Source organism: Paramisgurnus dabryanus, chromosome 17, assembly GCF_030506205.2.
Source record: "Paramisgurnus dabryanus chromosome 17, PD_genome_1.1, whole genome shotgun sequence".
NCBI lineage: Eukaryota > Metazoa > Chordata > Actinopteri > Cypriniformes > Cobitidae > Paramisgurnus > Paramisgurnus dabryanus.
The window spans coordinates 2,726,171-2,751,191 of record NC_133353.1 but is presented as its reverse complement, the minus strand read 5'-3'; the positions used below and the strand labels follow the sequence as shown (position 1 = coordinate 2,751,191).

Sequence of the window (25,021 nt, the reverse complement as noted above, 5' to 3'; positions counted from 1 at the left end):
AAACATTTGATAGAAGCACAATCTCCAGGGGTTTTGTGGGGAATAATTAATTTCGTCCGAGAGGAGGCTTAAATTAAGAGATCCAGACTTTAAAAAAATTTTGTTTTTGCTTTTATGGATCGAGGGTAGCATTCGCTCTGAATTCTGCCCACTTCTATTTTTTTTGCATGTGCTGTACATTCGGTTGCTGTGCAAATGCATGTATAATGATGGATGGATAAACTTCATAAAGCTTCAGCATGTTTTCTCCCATATAGGAAGATATCGTTGCCATTATAATGTAAATATTTTAACTAAAGAGCACCTATTTCATTGCTAATAAACAGCGTTATTTTGTGTATTTGGTATATACAATGTGTTTGCATGGTTTATGGGTAAAACAACACATTATTTTCCACATACCGTATGCTTTTGTAGCTCCAGATTTCAATCTCTTCCTGAAACGCACAGTTTTAAAAAGCTATGTCCCCCTGATTGGCTACTCGTTGTAATAGGAAACGTGACGCTCCTTACCATGTTTGAAAGATTCGGTCACAATGCAATGCTAACAGGAGTTAAATTGCAGGCTGTGATTCAAAGCGGGATGAATTATGATAATGTCGGTCTTGTCTACATCACCAATCCCAGGAAGTAAACTGTTGCCTATCCTAATCCGTGTGTTTGTTGTAGTCCAAGAAAAGAGATTTACGTTGGAGACGATAACTCACATCACCGTTTACTTTGTGGTTTGTACCTTTTGTATATCGTTAACATGTACTAATACACACTTACACACCAAAGGAAATGTAAAAACGTGAATCTGACATTAGGTGCTCTTTAACTTACAACTAAAGTCACATTTGGGATGGCATGAGAATGAATACTTAAAGTTTTTGAATGCACTCCATTTCTAAACAGCCTCAGAAGAGAATGTGTTGCCCAGAAAACTTAATTGAAATGTGCACGGCAGCGCTGTGTTTCAAGCACGTATAGCGCAGCTTTTCAGTGAATACACTCCTGAGTCTTTTAAACAGTTCCTGTTGTGATCTGTGCACGTTTGTGTTATGGAGCTGAACAGTAAATCCGCAGTGGCTGGTGAAGAGTGACTGGTTTAGAAATGACACCCTGTCATTTGTTTCCATGACACTGTTATGAACACAGGATCTGAACTTGGCACCTGAGTGGTAGTTATATGGGTGGATCTCTAGAGCGCTTGTGTCCCCTTACTGAGGTTGTTTTACATACAGGCACATGTATGGGTGTTTATATGCAGAGGTGAGAGGGAGCTTGGATGATTCATGTGTCTTTTTCATTGTTTATGTCATCTCCATGACGACAGGACCAGGTTACACAAGAGTTACAGTTGAACAGGTAATAGTACAGATCTTTATGAAGAAATACAAAAGCAAAGAGCATGTTGTTGCCACTTTCATTCGTGGGTAGCATTGCCAGGGTCCAAAATAAACTACATCTTCCAATAGTGGGTGAATTGAAGAAAAAGTATAGGTCGTAATTATGTCTTATCAGCCATGAAATTGTATTTTGCATTATTGTTTTGATAGTGAGACTGTAATAATTAAGCTTTCTGTTGTGTTCATAAACCTTCAAGAAACAATGAGACTTAAAAAACTCAGTTGTCTTCCAAGGAATGATGCTTATTTTTGTGCATTATTTACTACAGCACTTTGTAATCTGGACTTTAAGGTTCCCATGAAATCAAAATGGAAGTTTTTTGGCTAAATATAATACAAAAGCCACTAAATGTCACCTCCATCAAAAATTAGATATTGATATGCTTTCGGCACGCATCATACGTTCATCAAATACTTTTGCTTAAATCCGCTTAATCTGACCTTAGGGGCTGTTTACACTTGGTATTAAGATGTGTTTTGATCGATCAGATCACAAGTGGACGAGAGAGACACATTACGTTTACACCTGGTATTTAAATCCATCTCTTTTGTCCACTTTCGACCGCTTCTGTCCTGAATACTGTGAGGGGGTGGTCTGTGAGACGGTGGGCGAGTCTCTCTGCTGTCATTCAAACGCAAGCGAGAGTAATTATGAGTTTATATGGAAGCAAACTAATATTATGTCGGAGTCCATTGCTTGTTTAGCAAGTAAACATGCTGCACAGTGTTTTGTACGTGTATATGTTGGAGCTTTCTCTGAATTTTCAGCGCAATTGATGAAATAGGATCGCGCAACTTTCACACGCTTTCAAAACGAAACTACGGAGATCAGCCGCTTTAGTTTTATCAATGAAAGGCTAAAAATAGCGCTGTTCACCGTATGTTCACGAAAGAAGTCAAAAAAAGACATAAAACTTGTGTTTAATACCTCAGATTAGATAAATGGGCGGAGAGAAGGCGGTCGCGTGTGGCTGTTCGAACACATTCAACCACATATGCCTTCCGCAACTCCAAAGCGATCCGTTCGAAAGTGGTTTCGACTACCTCTGGATGTGGTTGAAAGTGGTCGAAAGTGGACGAGCTCAAAACGTTTTGAACACCGTTTACACCTGGCATTAACGTCGTCCACTCTCAGACCATTTAGAAATACCTGTTGGCAGAATCCGCTAAACTGATTAAAAGGGACACTCCACTTTTTTGAAAATATGGTCATTTTCTAGTTCCCCTGGAGTTAAACATTTGATTTTTACCATTTTGGAATCCATTCAGCCGATCTTTGGGTCTGGCGGTACCACTTTTAGCATAGCCATATCAGCCTAGAATATCGCAACTTTTAATTTTCCCGCTGTCTTAGTACATGATGTAACTAAAACAGTCATTTTAAATAGGAAAAATATCGAAACTCCAGATTTTTTTTTAGCGTGATGCTAATGGTCTAATCAGTTTCCATGGATTATGCTAAGCTATGCTAAAAGTGGTACCGCCAGACCCGGAGATCGGCTGAATGGATTGCAAAATGGTAAAAACTCTAGGGGAGCTGGAAAATTAGCATATTTTCAAAAAAGTGGCGTGTCCCTTTAAGTGTATGAAAGACTAATTGGATGAATGGTGACGCGCGAAATGACCGTGGATCACATTTACATTCAATACAACGGATTCAGGATCACAACGCCCCCTAATGTGTGTTTCTATTTCTTCATTTTTACATTCTGACTTTCATTGTTTGCAGTGCTTCTAGATGCATCTTTTAATGATTTTGCTAATGTTTACTATGTCCTGTCCAAAGAAGTGGATATTTCAAGAGGTTTTTGCCAAAAAAAAGCTTGCATGCACTTAGAGGTTTTTGCAGCAAAAGGCAATTAAGTTAGTTAAATACCAATGGAATTACTAAAGTGATATTTGTGAAAATGGCATTTCAGTTACTGACTAATAACCTTTTCACTGCCATTAAAATGAAATTACTGAACCTAAACATAAGCCTGATAAAAATGCTCATTTATAAAAAAAACATGTCAGATGCACATAGAAGTTATAATGTTAACCTTGAGGATCTGTAACCTAATGTGTAAACTAAAAAGACTTCATTTGCAATAAGAAGATATAAGCATTTTAAGTCTCTCACTTTTGCCAATATGGATAAATGATTTTTGGCATCATTCTTCACTTTCGCTCTTCATCAGATTCCATATAGAGGTAAACTAAATGCTGTTGGCTATTTCAAAATTTTTGGATCCGTTTTGAGTGTTGGATGGATCCGTTAAAAAATGTAACGTTGCGGGTGTGATACGCCGACCGGAAGTGATGTATTTCAGTGAATTCCAATCAAAACATTTGTGTGACCCCTCGTTCAGACAGCCAGCGACGTTATCGCTGTGTGTCGCTCGTCTCTTTCAATGAGGCGTTTCTAAATCTGCTTGTCATAAACAAATGAGTACCATCCACTCCAGTAACTGACGAGAGAAGGATGATCTCCACTGCTTCGTTCTCATTAGTCATCCCGAATTTTCTCAACATTTGCATAAATTTAAACTTTTCTTAACTTTCTCGCGTCACTGGACACGCCCATACAGTCGCCAACGGTCACTTTCGCTCGTGTCGCCGGAAGTCGCCAGGTTTCCATTGAAATTAATGAGATCGCGTCGCTCTGCTACTGCTGGTCGCTGGCTGTCTGAATAGGGGCGTGAGGTGAAAATTATTAATCCTTTGTTAAACTTCATCAATCCTTTAGAAACTATTTATTAATGATAAGTAATAAATGATTCATTTAATATTTACACGTCATTATTTTTAATCTTGTCTCAATATGTTCTCTCCAAAAATATTGGCGTCTTTGTCATATATGCATAGCTGTTTATTGTTTTATTTATTTGTATTCATAAAGTGAATACTCATTGATTTAAGGCTCTTGCACGGGAATGAGCTTCTCTCCCATGTTGGCACAGATTTATGATTAAACTGAAATTTCATGATGATTACCACTAGGGGGCGAACTCCGACAGTCATGTCCGAATGTCGAGTGCAGTGGAAACGCTTTAATCAGTTATCCAACCAATGTTAAATTGGACATGTACCTAAACAAGCAGTAGAGTCGAAGGCAGATTAAAAATGACTGCTTAGTACTTTTCCCAGCTTCAAAACCAAAAATTGCTCCTTGTAAATTGTGTTTAACACAAGTTTTGTGCCTGTGTTTGCATTATTATTGATTTGCACAACTCCTCTAATAAAGCAGGCACTAAACAATGCATATAAACATCAGCAGATTCTTTTCCTTTATGGTGAATCTCCCTGAATGTAAATAGTGATTTTCCTCTGTGTTTGCTCAACATATTTTTTTAGTAAGAAGTTAATTTTTTTAATCAGGACTATGTTGAATATACATTTCGTTGCAAACTGCCTGTTTATCGCAAAGCTTTGAGGCGTTGCAGTGATACCGTTGATCCATGTGCCACAATTTATACATCCCTCCAAAAACCAGGCTGATGTAGGATAAATCCGACCCACTCGCCGATATGTTCCCTGGCCAGCTGTTGTGCTCCCTGTGGACAGATGTTGGGTCGTGAGGAAAGCTGCAAGAGATTTGCACGCAAACCTCCATCTGACGTCACCCGTCATTGTGTTACCAATGGTTACACGGTCGTCCCCAAGGGATCCTGATGCTACACGTTGACACCACATTACCTGCCGATCAATACAGGACACTCAAAAGATTCTTTGAGTGTCAGCACCTTTTTACAGATTCAAAACTCGAAAAGCAATATGGTTTAAATATTGGGCTGACTTTAAACTACATTTCGTGCTTGGTAATGTCAGACAAACGGATGTCCAAAGGGGGGTTTACATAACATTTCGGCAGCACAGATAAGGCCAATGCTGATGATAAGAAAAGAAAAATATGCAATGACTGCAACGGTTTTATGATTATTGTAGGTCGTAATTACAGAGAAAATGAAAGAGCTTTCTGCACCCCATTATGACTTGATTCATAGGCCAGTCTTTTCAATTTATAGTAAAGCGTCAGCTGGATGTTTTCATAGTGTTTTTATTTGCTATGCTTGGAATAATGGTTATAAGTATCCATTCCAAGATTTTTGCATCCTTCAATAGGAACGCACATTGAACTGAGCCATGTTTGGTCTACCTCCGTTAACAAGGCTAATGTTGAACAGATGAATGGATAATTGCAGATAATGCTGTCATTTGAGCTGTACAATTGAGCAATTTCAGAGATTGCTCGACTTGTCTGTTAGTCTGTTACTGATATAGCCCCTGTAAATGCTTCATCATTAGATCTATTCACAGACAGAGCAGTACGTCTGAACTCGTGTTGAATACAAGTCTGTCAAGGTGAAAGGTGTTGTTAAATGAGATAATGTGTATGTTAGAAATCTACGCCACCTTGGTTATGGAAATCGGCGTGCTTTTGAATAGTCTGCGCTTGGCAGAGCTTCTTATGCGTGATATTGTTTTTCCTTGCTGTCAACCTGGAGGTCTCGGACTCCCCACAACTGTGATGACAGTAGGAAAAGTTGAATCATCTCCGTGCTTTCTGCCCGTTGATCCGCAATTGAATTTACGTAACAAATAGCCCCAAACCTTGTGTCTGTTTGTCTTCTGCAACAATTACTAGGTTCTCTCAAAATAGGAACAGCCTGTGTTGCTTTCCATGCCTACATTTTGTTTTATTAGTTAAAAATGGGATTGACCTCATGCTGTCTGAAAGTGATTTCTGGACCCTCAGTTGGTTAACTCTTACATGCCCACTAATTTGTCTCATTTGAATATTCATAATTTTCACTAGTTAATTAGTTATCTAATGCCAGGTTAGCTTTGAATTGAATCAATACAATATTGTGAAAGTGATATATATTTGAATATTGAGTTATAGAATGAATGTAGATTGCATAGCTACAGTATGGTACTCTCTGAAAAACAATGGGTTAAAACTACCCAGCATTTTGGGTTGAAACAACCATGCATAAGTTAAATTACAACCCAAGGGGCTGGGTAAAGTAAAAAGGTCTCTCTTTAAAAAAATGCTGGGTTATTTTTAGCCTACCTAACATTGAGTCAATAAGGGACTGACCCGACCTATTTAACCTAATGTTGGATCAAAAGTAAATATTTTCTGGGATTATTTTAGGGCAGCTCGATTATGGGAAAAATCTAAATCACATTTTTTTATATATGATAGAGGACTTTGCGTATACGCAGTATCTGACAAGTCTTGGGAGGCGTTGCAAATATAGAGGCGCAATGACACGACTTCCTTAGAAAGACTTTTGACCCAACTCTGGGTTGAAAATAACCCAGCATTTTTTACTGTGCGTTAATGCCAGACACGAATAAAGCGAATACATCACACTATTCGCATGTTGTTGGATGCTTGAACATTTTGGGCCCTATCTTGCACCCAGCGCAATTGACTTTGTCAGTGACGCATGTATCATTCGTATTTTGCACCGGCGCACAGCGGGTTTTTCCCTCCACAGACGCACGTCGGCAAACTAGGGAATGAACTTGCGCTCCCTGGGCAGTTCAGCGCAAAAAAGGAGGCGTGTTCCGGCGCAAACCATCCCTGATGCTATTTTGCAGTTTCAAAAAACAATTGCGCCACTGACCAAAAAAAAAACTAGTCTAAAGTCAGTGGCACGTTGCGCGTGGTTCATTATGCTATTTTAAGGGCGCATGTTTGACCATAATGTATAGCGTGCACAACGCGCACACACTTTGCATCTAATCTACACAGATGCAACAGTTATTTTTGCAAATCATAAATTGTTACAATAAAAATATTAATACACGAGATAAGGGGAATCATTGTGGTGATAGTTTTTATTTATTTTGTGTGGCTGCGTTAAAAAATTATCATGCAAATAACGATTAAAATATTTTCATAAGTTTGTTGTGTGGCTGTATTACGTTTATTTTATGTAAATAATAATTAAAATGTTTTCATAAGAAACCTTAATGTATATGAACTTGATTTGTAAGACTTGTACTTTGGGGTTGGACCTTGCTTGCGTTTCTTGGGTCCAATTTCAAAGCCCCCAAACCCTTTCAGCGGTGAGGGTGGACGCAGCGATGTCCTCTGCTGGCGTCAGGTCCTGTGTAGAGGCAGATCCACCTCCCGTTACACGGCGTGCCCGATTTATGCTGGCAAGCTTGGGATTCCCCCGTCTCCTGACATCATTGTAGCGCTTGGCGCAACGATGGGGATGCCAGCTGATGAGACTGTGGCTATTTCCTCTCACGCCTGTTTAACCTACACTGATTTGAGCGGGTTTCTCCTATCCCCATACAAAACAACTTCTCTGTCTTTGCTGCTCTTACAAGAACGTCGGTCTCCTCGGCTGTGAACCGCTCCTGGCGTTCGCCTGGTAAATCCGTTATAATAATAGCAACCCGCCATGGAACTTGCGCACTTGCATTTAAAGGGAATGTTGGATGACGTTCTGATTGGTTTATTTGACGTTACGCCCAAACCACACCTATGAATAATGAACCTACTTCAGACCAACCCCTTATTGATTTGCGCCTGGCGCAAGAGTTATTTCTCCCACCGGGAAAATAGCAACAGCGCCCAAGATCCGCCCACAAAGTCACTTGCGCATTGCGCTTCGCACTTGCGTTTCAGATCGTTAAAATAGGGCCCATTGAGTTAACTCGCTCCATTCACAGGTGAAATGTGCGTAATTCAAATTAATCGCATGTGAAATTTTGGCCATTCGTGCGTAAAATTCAGACATGAATATGCCCAGTTTGTTAGCTTTAGCTAGCTTGTAGTCTCAATATGTATATATATAGCTCAAATTAAGTAAAGGCTCAATTTGACTTATCAGATTGCTCAACCTCCTAACTCACGTTCTTGCAAGCAAGACCCTTTTTATTCCTGTTTCTATAAAAGTACGGAGATGTGTCGTAAAGCTCTGGGTGTCCACAAACAGCAAAAATTATATTGTACTCCATAGATGTTTCGAATTTCTGTCTCCGCTCACTGTTTCGTAAAATAATGCACTTCTAGAGCAAGCTCCTGATTGGTTAAAGGAAAACACCACTGTTTTCAATATTTTACTATGTTCTTAACTCAATTTAGACGAATTAAGACATACCTATCTTTATTCAGTGCATGCACTTAATCTTTGTATAGCGAGTCGTGAATGTGTTAGCATTTAGCCTAGCCCCATTCATTCCTTAGGATCCAAACAGGGATGAATTTAGAAGCCGCCAAACACTTCTATGTTTTCCTTTTTTTAAAGGTGACATAGAATGATTGAACGGGGTATTTATCCTTGTTCTGTGATGTGACATGTACACAAAAATGTTTTTGTTTGGGTCTGTAATGCCTTAGAAGCTTCCTAAAAACCTCTCTCAAATAGGTCTATTAGGGTGGGGGATTTTAAACAAGTGGTTTTGCACCTATTTGGCTCCCCCTACTGGCTTAACTTGCAATCTCATTACTGATTGGCTGACTTTGCTGCCACTCAATAAATGTAGCCAATTATTTTAAAGTGGAGGGGCAGTTAGATGCCTGTGATGTCATTAGCATCAGTTTTTCAGATTGGGCCGTTTTCTGGCTGACATTTCTAAAAGAGGAATTTCTATGAGACTGAGATGTTTAGCATGTTTAGCACTTTTTGTATTTTTGTGAATGCAGGTAGACTACCATTATTCAACAAAGACAAGGTAAAAATGGTTTTTCATTCTCTGTCCCCTTTAAGATTTTGAAATTCGACCTCAGCGTGCAGTAACGTCACCACTCCTGGTTACTCCCCCTCTAGCTCAAACTTCTGCCAATATTACTGCACCCGAGGTCGAAGGGATTAGTGCAAATTAGGGCTGTCACTTTTGTGAAAAAATCATTTTCGTTTTTTAATATATAAGTGTTCATTGAATCGATTGTAAAATCGATTTTCCATGTAAAAGACGTTTCCATTTTCAACGCCAAATAACAGACAAATGTAAAGAGAGCGCCTGAAACGCACAAGTCTGCAATATTTCTTATTCATTGTCATTAAGTTTTGTGCAAAATAAAAAACAGCAACAGTAGTGCAACATTCTCTAAAAAAATATGCAGAGTGGACTGCTGCCATAAATGAAAAACATTACTGCAGGCTTCAACCGGCTGCTTTTATGATTTAGGCAATTCAAAAATTATTTTAAATAATGATTCGATCCATTTCAAACAACTGTTCAAAAATGAAACTTTAAATAGACTTACTTGAAGTTGAGAACATGCTGTGTATTTTTTTATTAAACGTAACCGACACTTAGGCGGCACTAGGCAGGCATAATGAAATGCGCAAAAAGGCTAGGGCCATTACAAATTATTGGTCAGGAAAACAAGTCGATCAACATTTTAGGGGTCAAGAGCAGAGCGCTTTTCATTCACTATATGTCCATCTGTTGAGAAGACGCACTCCGACCGCACTGATGTCCCAGGGAAACTCGGGTACTTCATTGCCAGCTGCGTATTTCGTACTGCCAATCTTCCATCACAAAAGCGGGTCGCTGTCAGCTCGCAAGGGTGGCTCCTTGTCATAACTCATCATCTCCTGTAAGGTCACAATTTCGACGCTCTCTCGTGTTGCACAGGTTTATTGACGTTGTCCTCCATTTTCTTTGCAAAACACTAGATGCAGTGATTGAAAGCGTGAAACTATAGGTGCGTAAAATTGCTGGGTATTTTCTGTCTAGCTTTCGCACACCTACTGCACTTTCGGAATTCTTTATTTTCTTTTTCTGCTTGTTTGTGAGTTTTGTTACATCTATATTTTTAACTGTTTAATTCTTTTAAAATTAATAGTGTACATATTTGGTTAAAATCGATTGCCTATTTTCGTTTTCGAAACTTTTTTTGGTTGGTCCGATTGATTGTGCAATCGATTTTCGATCGAAAAGTGACAGCCCTAGTGCAAATAGCCAGTGGTGTTTTCCTTTAATGCCTCATCCACGCGAATTGCGCCACAGGATGTTTATTGCGTCTTTTGAATTGACTTAACATATAAATCCCTCGCGCTTAATGCTTAATTCGCCTCTGGTGTGAATGCACCATTAGAGTGTAATGTGGTTTTGAGAAGAGTGCTGTTTGAGTTCACATACAAGTTTTTAATGCAGTAATACAGACATTTGATGGAAGACCTAGCAAATCTTGCTCAGTTTGTGACGTTGACATTTTTTTAACTCGTGTGTACGTTTTAACAATGTTTCAAACTGTGCTTATTTTTGCCAAGATACTAAAGTAAAAAAAAGCATTCAACATAAACACCAGCATCCCATCAATTTCTTCAAAAATTTAATTATCTTATCAGTGCTATGCACATTAATTGCATACTAAAATAACTCTGTACTGTTTGACGCCAATTGCGCTAGACAAATTAAACATAACTAAAATCTTCATTAAAAACTAAGTCCTTAGCGATGAACAATCAAGCTGTGAGCAATACAATTTCCTGCATTGAAAGAAATAGATCTAAGTAAAAAAATGACACTGCTGTGTTAACTACAGTCAAATCTGATTTATTTAAAATGGGACAGCTTACAGTATTAGACTGCTGTATGAATGTGCAGCTCTTCACAGATTTGATTCTGAAGCCCTCTCTTCTCCGAGCTCCTGACCGTATGCTGTGTCCATGGGGACACCATATTGCTTGCGTAGGATCTCGGCGTGTGGTGGCTGTGTCAGTATAAACATGGCGTCCGCACGCCAAGTTAGTAGCTTCTTTCGAAAACGTGCTTAATTTTGCCATTCTTAGTCACCATTGCTCACTAAAACATACGTCCAACTACACACGCACTCATACACCCACAGACGCTCTGTTCTGAGTATTGTTCTGCCAAAGACTTAATAGAGAAACCAGGACGTCCAAGTCTGGACTTACAGTAGTTTATCATTTCATCAGCTCTTACTTTTGTTTCTGTGCTGTAGTCTGAATAGCTTCAGGTTTTGCTAAGGAATCCTCTTTAATTAGGATTACACATGTCATTAGCAGGCTCATAGTTTCCTTTGCTCTTTTCTTCGCAGTCTCAGTATTAATTTTGACACAACCAATTTTATTGTTGAACAAATTATTGACTTCACAGTACATTTTGCATGTTGGTGTCTCTGGTGTCTATACACATTTAAGAGGAAAATGTATTTATTTAAACAACAGTAATAAAGCAATAAGCTAGGGGAAACCATGCTTAAAGTCCCCCTTGAGGATGTTTGCACACTGAAAGTGCCTTAGAATCACATCTGTGTTGTTTTTGATTGAATGAGAGTGGGGATCGATGTAACTTATAAGAAAGATCACAGATGTGATTACTTTAATACCTCAGTTATTTCTCCTAGACATAAATAAAGATTAAAAGGTGAGCAAATTGAAACTTTTGCCTAAATCTCTTGCATCTTAGATATTTCTTTTGAGATAAACACCCAGAAATCTCCCAAATGCCTCCATTAGAGGTTTAGAAGAGACTTCAACAGTATTACAAACTAAGCTAAAAATTGGCAACTTTGCATTTAGTATTATTGAAAGTCGATATTATTAAAGATTTTAATATGAACTTAAAACATTTCTCATAAAATTTATTGAAATTCAGATTATTTTCCGTATACAGTCAACATTATTTCTAGGGCTGTCAAATTATTTGTGCTTAATTGCATACAAAAGTTTGTGTTTGCATAATATAAAATTAGATTTATGTGTAAATTTGTTTTATTTATATATAATATAAAACATATTAAATAATACATACATAAATATATAAAAAAGAATATATATACACAAATGTAAATGTTTTTAACTATATACTTGAATGTTCGTGTATTTATATATACATAATAACTACACGCACATATATTGTGCAAACACAAACATTTATTTTTTATGCGATTCATCGCGATTAATCATGATTAATGGTTTGACGGCCCTAAACACCTGGTATTAAAAGGCTGTTTACACTTGGCATTAACATGCGTTTTCGTCGATCGGATCACAAGTGGACGACGTTAATGCCAGGTGTAAACGGTGTTCAAAACGTTTTGAGCTTGTCCACTCTCGACCACTTTCAACCACATCCAGAGGTAGTCGAAACCACTTTCGATCGGATCGCTTTGGAGTTGCGGAATGCACATGGGATTTAATGTGTTCGAACAGCCACACGCGACCGCCTTCTCTCCGCCCATTTATCTAATCTGAGGTATTAAACACAGGTTTTACGTCTTTTTTTTAACTTCTGGCATGAACATACGGTGAACATCGCTATTTTTAGCCTTTCATTGATAAAAGTAAAGCGGCTGATCTCCGTAGTTTCGTTTTGAAAGTGAGTGAAAGTTGCGCGATCCTATTTCATCAATTGCGCTGAAAATTCAGAGAAAGCTCCAACATATAAACGTACAAAACTCTGTGCAGTATGTTTACTTGCTAAACAAGCAGTGGACTCCGACATAATATTAGTTTGTGTCCATATAAACTCATAATTACACCCGCTCGGGTTTGAATGACAGCAGAAAGACTCGCCCACCATCTCACGGACCATCCCCTCACAGTATTCAGGACAGAAGCGGTCGAAAGTGGACAAAAGAGACGGATTTAAATACCAGGTGTAAACGTAATGTATCTCTCTCGTCCACTTGTGATCCCATCGATGAAAACACATCTTAATACCAAGTGTAAACAGCCCCTTAGAGGCTGTTTACACTTGGCATTAACATGCGTTTTCGTCGATCGGATCACAAGTGGACGACGTTAATGCCAGGTGTAAACGGTGTTCAAAACGTTTTGAGCTCGTCCACTTTCGACCACTTTCAACCACATTCAGAGGTAGTCGAAACCACTTTCGATCGGATCGCTTTGGAGTTGTGGAACGCATATGTGGTTGAATGCGTTCGAACCGCCACACGCGACCGCCTTCTCTCCGCCCATTTATCTGATCTGAGGTATTAAACACAAGTTTTACGTCTTTTTTTGACTTCTGGCGTAAACATACGGTGAACAGCGCTATTTTTAGCCTTTCATTGATACAACTAAAGCGGCTGATCTCCGTAGTTTCGTTTTGAAAGCGTGTGAAAGTTGCGCGATCCTATTTCATCAATTGCGCTGAAAATTCAGAGAAAGCTCCAACATATAAACGTACAAAACACTATGCAGCATGTATACTTGCTAAACAAGCAGTGGACTCCGACATAATATTAGTTTGCGTCCATATAAACTCATAATTACTCCCGCTCGGGTTTGAATGACAGCAGAGAGACTCGCCCACCGTCTCACAGACCACCCCCTCACAGTATTCAGGACAGATGCGGTCGAAAGTGGACAAAAGAGACGGATTTAAATACCAGGTGTAAACGTAATGTGTCTCTCTCGTCCACTTGTGATCCGATCGATGAAAACGCATGTTAATGCCAAGTGTAAACAGCCTCTTAGATGAGTTTGGTCGATCGGATCACATGTAGACGACACTAAAGACAGGTGTAAACGAGGTGTAAAATGTTTTAAGCTCATCCACTTTCGACCACATTCAGAGGTAGTCGAAAACACATTCGACCAAATTGCTTTTGGGGTGTAGACGTGCATGTGGTTAAATGTGTACGAGCAGCCACAAAAACAGCCTACTCTTCGCCTATTTATCTAATGTTATGTACCAACTTCTAGCCTGAACACTTAGGGGCGGTTTCCCGGACAGAGATTAGTTTAGTCCTAGGCTAAAATAAATGTAAGGGCTGTCCAAACTGAAAACAACTTGCACTGACATATATTCAAATACACCAGTCCCTGTTTTGCCTCAAAATGCCCACAAGTAATGTGTTTAGTAAGGAATGTTTGTTCAAACTAGTTATATTTCCTATTTAAACTAATATCTAGTCCTGGCTTAAAGGAAAACACCACTATTTTTCCATATTTTCTATTTTCTTTCCTCCACTTAGACAAATTAATACATACCTATCTTTTTTCAATGCGTGCACTTAATCTTTGTACAGAGCGTCGTGAATGTGTTAGCATTTAGCCTAGCCCCATTCATTCCTTAGGATCCAAACAGGGATACATTTAGAAGTCACCAAACACTTCTATATTTTCGCTATTTATAGACATGAGTACATACAGTAGATACACAAGTCAGTATGGTGGCACAAAATAAAACATTTAAACAAATGTTTTTTTAAACAGATAAAAACATTTTTATTAGTTTTTATTTTGCCAGCGTATGAAAGTTGCGCAAGCTTATTTAATCAATTGCGCTGAAATATCAGAGAAAGCTCTTTCATATACATGTACAAAACACTGTGCAGCATGTTTACTAACAACACATGCAGAGGACTCTGACATAATACATTATTATTTGCTTCAATTTAAACCCGTAATTTTTCCCGCTCGCATTTAAAGGAAATGGACTCGCCCTTTGGGAATGGCCATTTGTTTACTGGAGGTCTTTTGATGCTATTATAGTGGTGGTGAATGTCATGGTGGATCTCTGTGGTCTTCACAGTGAATTGCGCACCACAATAAAAAATGAAAAGGAAAGAATGAGAGTAGGCCAGAGTTGTTGGGCTTTTTTCCGTGAATAGATATGACCAACAACAACCAAACCACCCCCTCCCCGAGCACCCTTATTATAAATGACCCTTCATGCCCTTTTTTAATACACTGAGAGGCTCTGAAGGTGGGTTAAGTCATTGGCCCCTTAATGCTCCACTGCAGAAATTCACAATATAGACCTGCATTAAAAATGCCATTGTGTGCAGAATTTGACCAATGAAATCAACGGTCTCCACCAATTACAGGCCTCAGATGCACTTTTTTCCTTCCTGTGTTTTTAGCTCCAGAGCCTCTGACAAAAAGTACGTCTCTTGGGCCATAGCCATTAGCAGCTGATGACTGCTGGGATTTGGAGACTAAAGCAATGATGTTCTTTTGGACACCTTGATTTATCCATGTTTCAGCACGGTCGATGTCTGCATTTATATAGATCACCTTACCAAAAGAGCATTAACACTCTCAGTTCAGGGAATCAAAACACTGCGGTTGAAGTTAATGCAGAATATGGAGGGTAAAGTATGTGGTGGCTTTCCGGACAGACTAAAAAATTTTAAGAGCTGTCCAAACCGAAAACAACTTGCATATCTTAAAATACACCAGTACTCTTTGTTTTGCCTCAAAATGCACACAAGTAATGTTTTTAGTAAGGCATATTTGTTAAAACTAGTTATATTAAGGTCTAGTCCTGGCTTAAAGGGATAGTTCACCCAAAAATGAAAATTCTATCATCATTTACTAACTCCCATTATGGTACAAACCTGTATAATTTTTTTTGTTCTGATGAACACAAAGGAAGATATTTTGAGGAATGTTTGTAGTCAAACTGTTCATGAGCCCCATTCACTTCCATAGTATTCGTTTTTCCCAAAATGGAAGTGAATGGGGTCCACGAATGGTTTGGTTACAAACATTTCTCTTTTTTTTTTCTTTTGTGTTCATCAGAAATTTATATGGGTTTGCAACAACATGAGAGTGAGTAAATGATGACAGGATTTTCATTTTTGGGTGAACTATCCCTTTAAGCTAATCCCTCCCCGTAAACTGTACTAGACTTTTTTTTTAGAAATAGTTGGATTTTTTGGAGACAAAATGATTAGTTTTACTATTACTTTGATCAGTTTTACTATTAGTATTCTATTAGTTATGTTATCCACATACACTTTGAAAAGACAAGTGTTAACGCATTTGTGATGGGAATGTTATCCAATCTGCATTTCCTGGTACTAAAGTAGTCGAGGAGCCATTGTGAGCTGATCTCATTGCAGTGTATACGGAATGTGGTCATCGTATCTGCATTCACAGGTTGACATCATACAACACCCCACCCGCTATCATTATTCCCCCTCCTGTCTGCCAAAAAACCAAGGGTTTGTTTTCACACCCAAAAGTTGCACACTTATTCATTCTCAGTAAAAGATGCAGAATTTTCTCACCAAATCTGGCAACTGGTTTATTTTTAAGGTTCTCGTTCGCAGAGTCTATCCAATAATATATATTATGTTTTGCATTCTGCTCATTTAACAAGATTCGTGAAGTCTCTCGGGACTGAATTAAAAAAAAAAAAAAACCCACTACTTCAGGTCAACTTTGCATCGCGGGACATTTTCCCACAGCAGACTTACTTAAAAATTTGTTTGGAAAACAGCGATCCGATCAGAAATCCAGATACAGAAGCTATTTGATGTTGACAAGTGTAAATTGCACTGATTGAGTGATGATCCGATATGCGTGATCGGATTACGGTGAACGCATATTAATGCTAAGCATAAACGTAGCCGTTGTTTAATGTTGGACCCTTGGTGTAGTGGTCAGAATGTATGATACGAGCTATGGTGCAGGAATCTTTTCCTGTCTATCTATTCTCTCTGTCATTTTTATATTTAACTTGCAGTAAAATTGCCAAAGCCATTCAATGTAAGCGTGTTAGATGTTTGCCCGTTTTACTGTCCATATTATTGAAGTGTCATTTATATTCTTAATAAGAGCTCAACTTTTTGTTTTGATCCAAAGTTTATTATTTAGCGGGCATGTGGCATACAGTATGTTTTCAATTTTTTCCAATGGAAGTGCCACGCTTTTCAAAAATGCTGAGCGATGACCCCCTATGCTTTTTTCGCGCAGAGAGTTGAAAAATGTTCAACTTTGGGTGAAACGCTCAGCTTGTCAATGTCACTTTTCACTCGGCCATCCAATCACAATGGAGGAGGGGTGTGAAAAATATTACAACAACTAATCGGCACATCTTTCAACAAATGATAAACAAAGCAGAAGTATTATAGCAACCAAAGCGCTTAGCAGAAAAAATGCTGGCAAGCGGCCACAGTCGGCATCTGGCTGGCGTTTTCAGACGCGATAAAAGGAACAGTATGTAGGATTGTGGCCAAAACTGGTATTGCAATAACAAAACTTGTGGCTAAAACTGGTACTGCAATCACCCAACTGGTGGCCAATACACAAAACGACAACATAAACATCAGTTGAGGGCTGCAACTCCACTTTTTAAATGCCAATATCCTTGCCGGACCACTGTTGTCAGTAATATAAGTATTTGAAATGAAAATGATTTCTTAATATCTAGTGACATATCAGGGCCATTTTTTACATTAATTGATACAAATTTCTTACATACGGTTCCTTTAAACACTTAGGTGTACACGCCCCCTTATGCTGCATTTACACCAGCCACGGTAGAGGCCGCAAGCATGGGTGATTTACATTTACATGGCATCCTTTGAGCGTTGCCGCGGGAAACGCGCAAGTTGAAAAATCTGAACTTGCCGCATTAAGCAATCAGGACCTTGCTGTAGTAGTGACATGGTTACAGGAAGCGAGCGGAGTGGCGGAGTCGCAGAAGCCCCTCCCATGACGCAAGTTTCCGCGTGAATTTCTCGAATGACTAGAATTTCACGCGCGAATGAAGCAAATAGCGCGTTTTTTCCGCCTCTACCACGGCTGGTGTAAACGCAGCATTAGGGTTGGAGGTTCCTCATATTAATTATCGCAGAATATAAACTATTGTGCCGTTTAGTAAAATGATGAATCCAGATCTTCTCCAAAGTATTAACATTTTAAAAGTGTTGAAGGGGGCTCTGGATAGTTGGGTCGAGGAGGGTGGGTTCATAATAGCAGGCCTTTCATTTTGCCCGGGAACTGATAGGATTAACTTCACTGCTTATAATGGAATATAGCATCTTCAGAGGCCCATGCTTCTCAGCAGAATGAAAGATCTTTCTGCCAAGACTATCAAACAGTCTTTATATACTTCACCATTGCCTGTTGCCTAGGCGACCAGTGTAATCCAAGTGTCCCCCCTCCTTTCTCTCTCTCTCTCTCATTGGAGACTCTATTGGCTGATGCCATTGAGCTGGCCTTCAGACGGACACAGCAGCTGTCAGGAGATGGAGATAAATCTGAAGCAAAGTGCTCTGAAACCTATTGATTTCTGCTGATTACAGAACATTTGGAAAGATAGACCAGCGCAGGCTCTTTTCCACAGAGCACATATGAATAATCTGATGCCCTGAATGCTTGGAGGATCACGTATCATGCTTTAAAGCCATGTCCTTTATTGGAAGTTAAATTGTGTGCACAGACATAGTGCTTAGATAGGTCTGTTATATATTATTGTGCAGGCCGATAATTAGGTAAATAAACAATTTTAAAACATTAGAATGTAATAAACTTGTGAGGAAAATCTGCCTCGCTGAGTTTCACGATAGTAGATTTTTCTGCAGGGCTTGTGTTCCACGATTTATGATGCTGTGGTAATTGGAATTGATTGTCTTTGTTTAATCTCACACTTTCGGCTTTTCCCAAGAGTCAAAAAGCCAATACGTTGCTTTTTTCAAATCTAAAAATCATCAGTAAAGGGTCAGCTTTCTAAATATTTCTGATATTAAAATGTGTTAGCAGTGCCCTGGCTCATTGTTTATTTTATTTCCTCTATTGTTCATTTTCATCAAAGCATTCACATCTAGTGGACAGACTATTTAAAGATTGAATTTCATGGTGCGATTCATCTTAGCGGTTGGTCCAGGTGACTTAAAAACACACTGCTGATGGAAGGTTGACAGCTTAATTAGGTGGAGAATGTCAGTTTGTGCTAAGAATAAATGCATTCAGTGCTTTTAGATGAAAACAGCAATCTTTGCTAGGAAATACGTTTCCTTCTAAAAATATTACATGTGAGTGACGTGTAATACCACTGCTATTAAATGTAACTATTACAAAAATATGATAGCCTAAATTTTATTTATTCATAGTCTCTATGTATATGTAAAGAGCTAGATGCAAACCCTCAAGTGTGTCTGACACGTTTTTTTTGGAAATTAGTTTTTTTTTATCAGGCTCTTATGTTTAGGTTCAGTAATCTTACTTTAATTGCAATGATAAGGTTTTGTAATAGAATTGCCTTATTTTGACAAATATGACTTTAGTTATTTCATTGCTATTTAACCAATTTGACTGTCTTTCATTTCAAAACCCTCTAAGTGAATGCAAAAATCTCCATTTAAAAAATTATTTTCTGTCATTTCTGAAAAAAGGTAAAAGGATAAAAAAATGTGTCAAAATCCTAATATATTCTGTAAACCTCTTTTAACCGGGTAAAAAAACTTCTGCACGATAGTTTACCCAAAATTGAAAATTTTGTCATCATTTTCTTACTCTCAGTTGTTACAAACCGGTATAAATTTCTTTTTGAACATGAAGGAAAATATTTCGAGTAATGTTTGTAACCAAACCTATCATGAGCCCCTTTCACTTCCATAGTAGGATAAAAGAATATTATGGAAGTGAATGGGGCTCATGAATGGTTTGATTACAAACATTCCTCAAAATATCTTCCTTTGTGTTCATCAGAACAAAGACATTTATGGGTCAATGACAAAAACGGTTTGGCAAGATGAGAAATAAAAAAAAATCTTGTTTTAAAAGCACGCATCACATTTATTTCAATGCTATTTATGTTAATTTGATGTTTATGTTAATGAATTAATACATATCTATCTTTTTTCAATGCGTGCATTGTACAGCGCGTCGTGAATGTGTTAGCATTTAGCCTAGCCCCATTCATTCCTATGGTACCAAACAGGGAAGCCACCAAACACTTCCGTGTTTTTCCTATTTAAAGACTGTTACATGAGGAGTTATACCAGTAAGTATGGTGCAACAAAATAAAACTTTTTTTGGTACCATAGGAATGAATGGGGCTAGGCTAAATGCTAACACATTCAAGAAGTGCTGTACAGTGCACGCATTGAAAAAAGATAGATATGTATTAATTCGTCTAGGTTGAGGTAATAACATAGTTTAATATGGCAAAAGGGTTGACTATTCCTTTAAGACTGAATGGACCTGTAAATGTTAAATGCTGTAACCGTCAATTGCGCCAAAAAGTAAGAGAAATATTCAATATCTTATCCACCTTGATGGCATGTAAGTGTAATCATCAAAAAATGATAATTATTATTTTAAAATGTCATTTAATTAGTTATTTTTTAAATGTAAATTTTAATGCGTTTTTGTAATATTTGTCCTTACAAATGCTGAAAACAGCTCTGTTTTCTAAATAATCTTTGACAAATGATGTGAAAATGTATGTTAAAAAATCATATTAAACTAAACTAGATGGATATATTTTATTCCACATTTTTATGAATATGTTTATATTTTAATAAAAAAGAAATACTAGTTACACCAATTGAAACAGACACGATTACACCACATTGACATTTTTGCAATTATCTCCCAAATATTCTTTCAAAATGAAATAAAACCAGAGATTTTAGACTTGGTCCTCAAAAAAGAGAATGTATGCAAGAAATCTGCAAATTTATTTTGAAATTGTAACCCTTTAACATTTAATTTATCCATACAGACACAAAATAATTAATGTCACGTCATTGACCCTTATACAGGTTTGTAACAACATGAGAATGAGAAAATATTGAGAGTTTTTTTTTTATAAATTTTGGGTGAACTATCCCTTTAACGTATGCGTGCCGTCATTTATCTATTTCTGTCATTTTTTGCTTAAATAATTTGTATAACAGCTTAAAAAAGGCTATTTATCAGTTAGTAGTCGTATTTGCAGCGGTTTGTTGTACATTTTATGCTATTTTATTATTATTATTATTATTAATAATATTATAAATAGACTTTTTATTATATATATATTTTTTCATATTGAAAACTCTAATATTCTGTAAAATAGCTAGTTTATAGCATTATTTTACATTAAGTCTTATTATTATTATATCTGATATTTAGCCAGTGCCATATTTTTCTACACCTTTTGCTTCCATTAGATGAAAATAAAATCGACAATAGCACCGGCCTAGAAGCTTTTATCTTTACTTGTATATCTCAGAGTATACAGATCAACCCTTAAACATCGAGCTTATAAATAAATTGTGAGTCCAATAAACGCGCTGTTTAACGTTTGCTAAAACACTCCAAGGGTTTGAATTGTTTGACTTGTGCTGGTACAAATCTTTCCACTGAAGCCAAATACTGTGGGTAAAGAGCCAAGCGCTCGCTCTGGGGTTTGCAGTAATCAATAGAGTGCGTTATCGTTTCTTAGCCCTTGTCAGAGGGAATCTGGTATTCCCGCTGAAAAACAGCTCATAGCGCCTTTTTCTTCATGATATTTGGCCCCTTAAAAAACACTCAATTAACCCAATGTGAATAACAGATCAGCGGGTTTCAATAGTTTTCCTTAAAGTAAATGAAACCCCCTCCTGCAAAAGCAAACAGTACAAGTCAGTTTGGTAGTTAAAGAGAGGTTTCAATGTGTGTATTACCCCAAGGCTCACAGTATGACACTGTCAGTCAACCGAAGGTCATGACTATTGATTTAGTGAAAACACACAGTCTGGCTATAGCAAAACAACACGCTGTCCACGGCTTTGACGTTAACAGAAATGATTTTCACTTTGCATATGCACAGTGAGAGTCCAAACTTGATTTTGTGTGCAACTCTATGACAGTACAGGGAGACTGGAACTGAAAAATTGGACTCGGTAACATGACACTGATTGTAGTCTGTACTAATGAGCTGTTGTAATTTTCTCCTGACATCACTTTCAAAGTGACATTTTGCTGTTTCTTCGCTTTTACAGCGAGATCTGTCAGGAGAGCTAATTTATATAGCAGAAGCTTTCTCTAGCACTCTGCTGTTTTAAAACGCTGACACTGGTCTAAAGAAACATTGCAAAATCTGTACTGGACATATTTTGTGATTTTTATTCTTTTTTTGATACCTTTATTTCATTTTTCATTTTCGACTGGAGCCGATCCGGAGGTCAAGGTGATGCAGGTGGTCGGGTTCTCATTTCCTCCTTTGTTGCGCTGGGCTAAACGGGCTAAAATTGGTGCCAGAATAAATCATTAACCCAGAAATTTGACTTAATGAACAAATTGTGCTTTGCCGTGCACGATGGCTGTTTCAACGGGAGTTTATAGTGAAAGCGATTTGCAGCTGTAGAGTGACTGAAAGTCATTTTCGATGAGAGTTGGTGATTTGACGTCTCATGATACAGTGAGATCCCATCGTCGAGTAAGAATGCCTGTTAGTTACCAACAGTACAGAAGCTGTCAACGTGAAGCGACTTCATATATTTTTCTAAGCAGTGTCATTCATGTCCGAGACTGAATGACAGGGAAAGTAATGGTTGTCAAGGATAGAAATGTACCTGACAATGCAAGAGGTTAAGAGGTAGTGTACAGTACTTGACTATTTTGGTGAATGAATGTGGTAGACTGCTGTCTACATCAGCTACAAGTTTATATTTATGCACTTGGCAGACACATACAAAGCGATTCAAGGTATACATTTTATCAGTATGCATTACCTGGGATTTAAACCCATGACCTTAAGCTACACTAAACAGCCCCTCCAGAAAAATGTGATTATGCGATCGCATTATTCAATGGCGCGAAATTTCGCCAAAGTTCAAATTTTTCAACTCGGGCGTCAGCCGCAAATTCGCGTGAACCGCAAAATGCACAAAAGCACAATTCGCGCGTACCGCGCACAACGCTCAATTCTCGCGAGCTTCACGCGCGAATGAGGCGGAAACACGTCTTCCGCGTCGCGCCGAACGCCTCTTCCGCGCCGCGGGACCTCACATTGACTTAACATTGAAATCACTCGTGAAGCCTCTTCCGCGGTTGGTGTAAATGCAGCATTACACAGGGGGTCCACATTCATTGCGCTTGACGCAAAATTCGTAATCAGAAATTGCGCGTGTGCTGTACACGCCCTGCCGAATTTCAAAGAGTCAAAGAGACAAATTTTTTAGCAAGGCGTGTGTTCGACTGTGCGCATACATTTGCGTACACGTAAAAACAGACTATACTCCGGGCTTAAAGGGATAGTTCAGCCAAAAATGAAAATTTGCTCATAATTGTTGTTCTAAACCTTTATAAATTAATTTTATTCTGATGAACACAAAAAATTGATAAATGATGGTAAGCACACAGCTGATTGTAACCATTGACTTCCATAGTAGGAAAAAACAAATATGATAGAATTCAATGGGTACCATCATTTATCAAAATATCTTCTTCATCATTTATCGCAAAACTTCCATAATGGAAGTCAGTGGTTACAGCAGCTGTGTACTCACCATATTTTATCAAAATATCTTCTTTTGTGTTATCAAAATACAAAACATTATACAGGTTTAGAACAATGAGAAAATGATGACACAGTTTTTATTTTTGGGCGAACTATTCCTTTAAGGCACCAACTTATGCACATCATACAAATATACAATGAATTTTAGTAGAGTTAACTTGTTAACCTGAAATGTTTGACAGGCTTATTTTTAGCACTGTAATCTTCTTTTGACACATTTTGCTGATTTCTATATTCTGACTGTTCACATTTATGTTTCCCTCCACAGAGTATCGGCAAGGGCTCCCTGTGGTGCATAGATCCAGAGTACAGACAGAATCTCATCCAAGCGTTGAAGAAGACCCCTTATCATCCTTATTCCCAAGTGTTCACCACACCTCCCACCTCTCCTCAGGCATATCAAAGGTAGGCGAGTCATCCGCTGGACACTTCGATCCTTAAACCAAACGTCACTGTCCTCTGTGTTGTACGCTTGTCTTTGCTGTTATCGGTTGGGCTGCGTCGAAGTAGGCAGAACCGTTGGAGCGAAATCCCAGGTTCTACGCGATTTCCTTGCTGCTCCATTTCATTTGATCCTGCGCGCTTCCAGCCACTCGACTGTGCAGGATAGGATAATTGCTTTACTGTAAAACCCGAACCGGCATATTGTCCTTAACAAAGGATATGGAGCAAATGGGCGGCCAGCTCAGTGGCTTGAAAGGGAAAATGGAGATGGATGTTTTTAAAGAGATTGAATTAAACCAGACAGCTCTAGTATGAGAGTTTGGGGGTGGGTATCATGTGTTGCTCAAGCTGAACGGGGTGATTATGGAATGAGATAAAAAAAAAACTCAGTAGCATTTTATGCACTTTTTCATCAAGTGTGGTTGTAGCATGTGTATCATTTTGTACGGTTGACATTGAAACGTACAATATTAAAGCAAGTGTGCCGCACAAGCCCTGAAAAGTGAAGCCAAAACATCTCGATCGCCCCCAGTGACTGGTCCCAGTATAGGTCATAAACCCCGCCTCCCCCATATTATTGGGGGACTTGAGGCCAACTAAACAATTTAATTACACTTCAATTATCTTTTTTCCGAAGTTGGTTTCTGTCATTTACTGTAGTTTTTATCACGCTGATGTAAATTCAAGTGTTTGTTTTTAAAATAAGTTTTGTTTTTAGTTATTTAATGCTATAAAAATGGTGGTGTCACGTCATGATTGACATCTGTGATATGCGCATTCTGCGAGGGCGGGGCCTTGATTTCACGGCTTTACTTCCTGCTCACTACTGCGCAGGACTGGTCCCGAAATCGTTACTGCTCAGACTCAAGATCCAAGATGTCAGCGCCGTATCGGGACACTGGCGGCATTACTTTTGACCAATGGAAGAGAACGAACGGGCGTCGTCCATCTTTTTTTACAGTCTATGTATTAAAGGGGTCATAGCCTAAAAATCTGACTTTTTCCATGTATAAGTGCTATAATTGGGT

General features: G+C 38.3%; 1 protein-coding gene across 5 annotated transcripts in view; it reads left to right on the top strand.

The window, feature by feature from the left end:
- The window catches only part of foxn3 (forkhead box N3), a 152,680-nt gene that overhangs the window by 46,971 nt on the left and 80,688 nt on the right, over positions 1-25,021 (top strand). For all 5 annotated transcript variants that reach the window (XM_065244820.2, XM_065244825.2, XM_065244822.2 and 2 more), the window contains one exon: positions 23,818-23,954. In XM_065244820.2, coding sequence (XP_065100892.1) covers positions 23,818-23,954 — 137 coding nt within the window. The remainder of the gene's footprint in view (positions 1-23,817; positions 23,955-25,021) is intronic.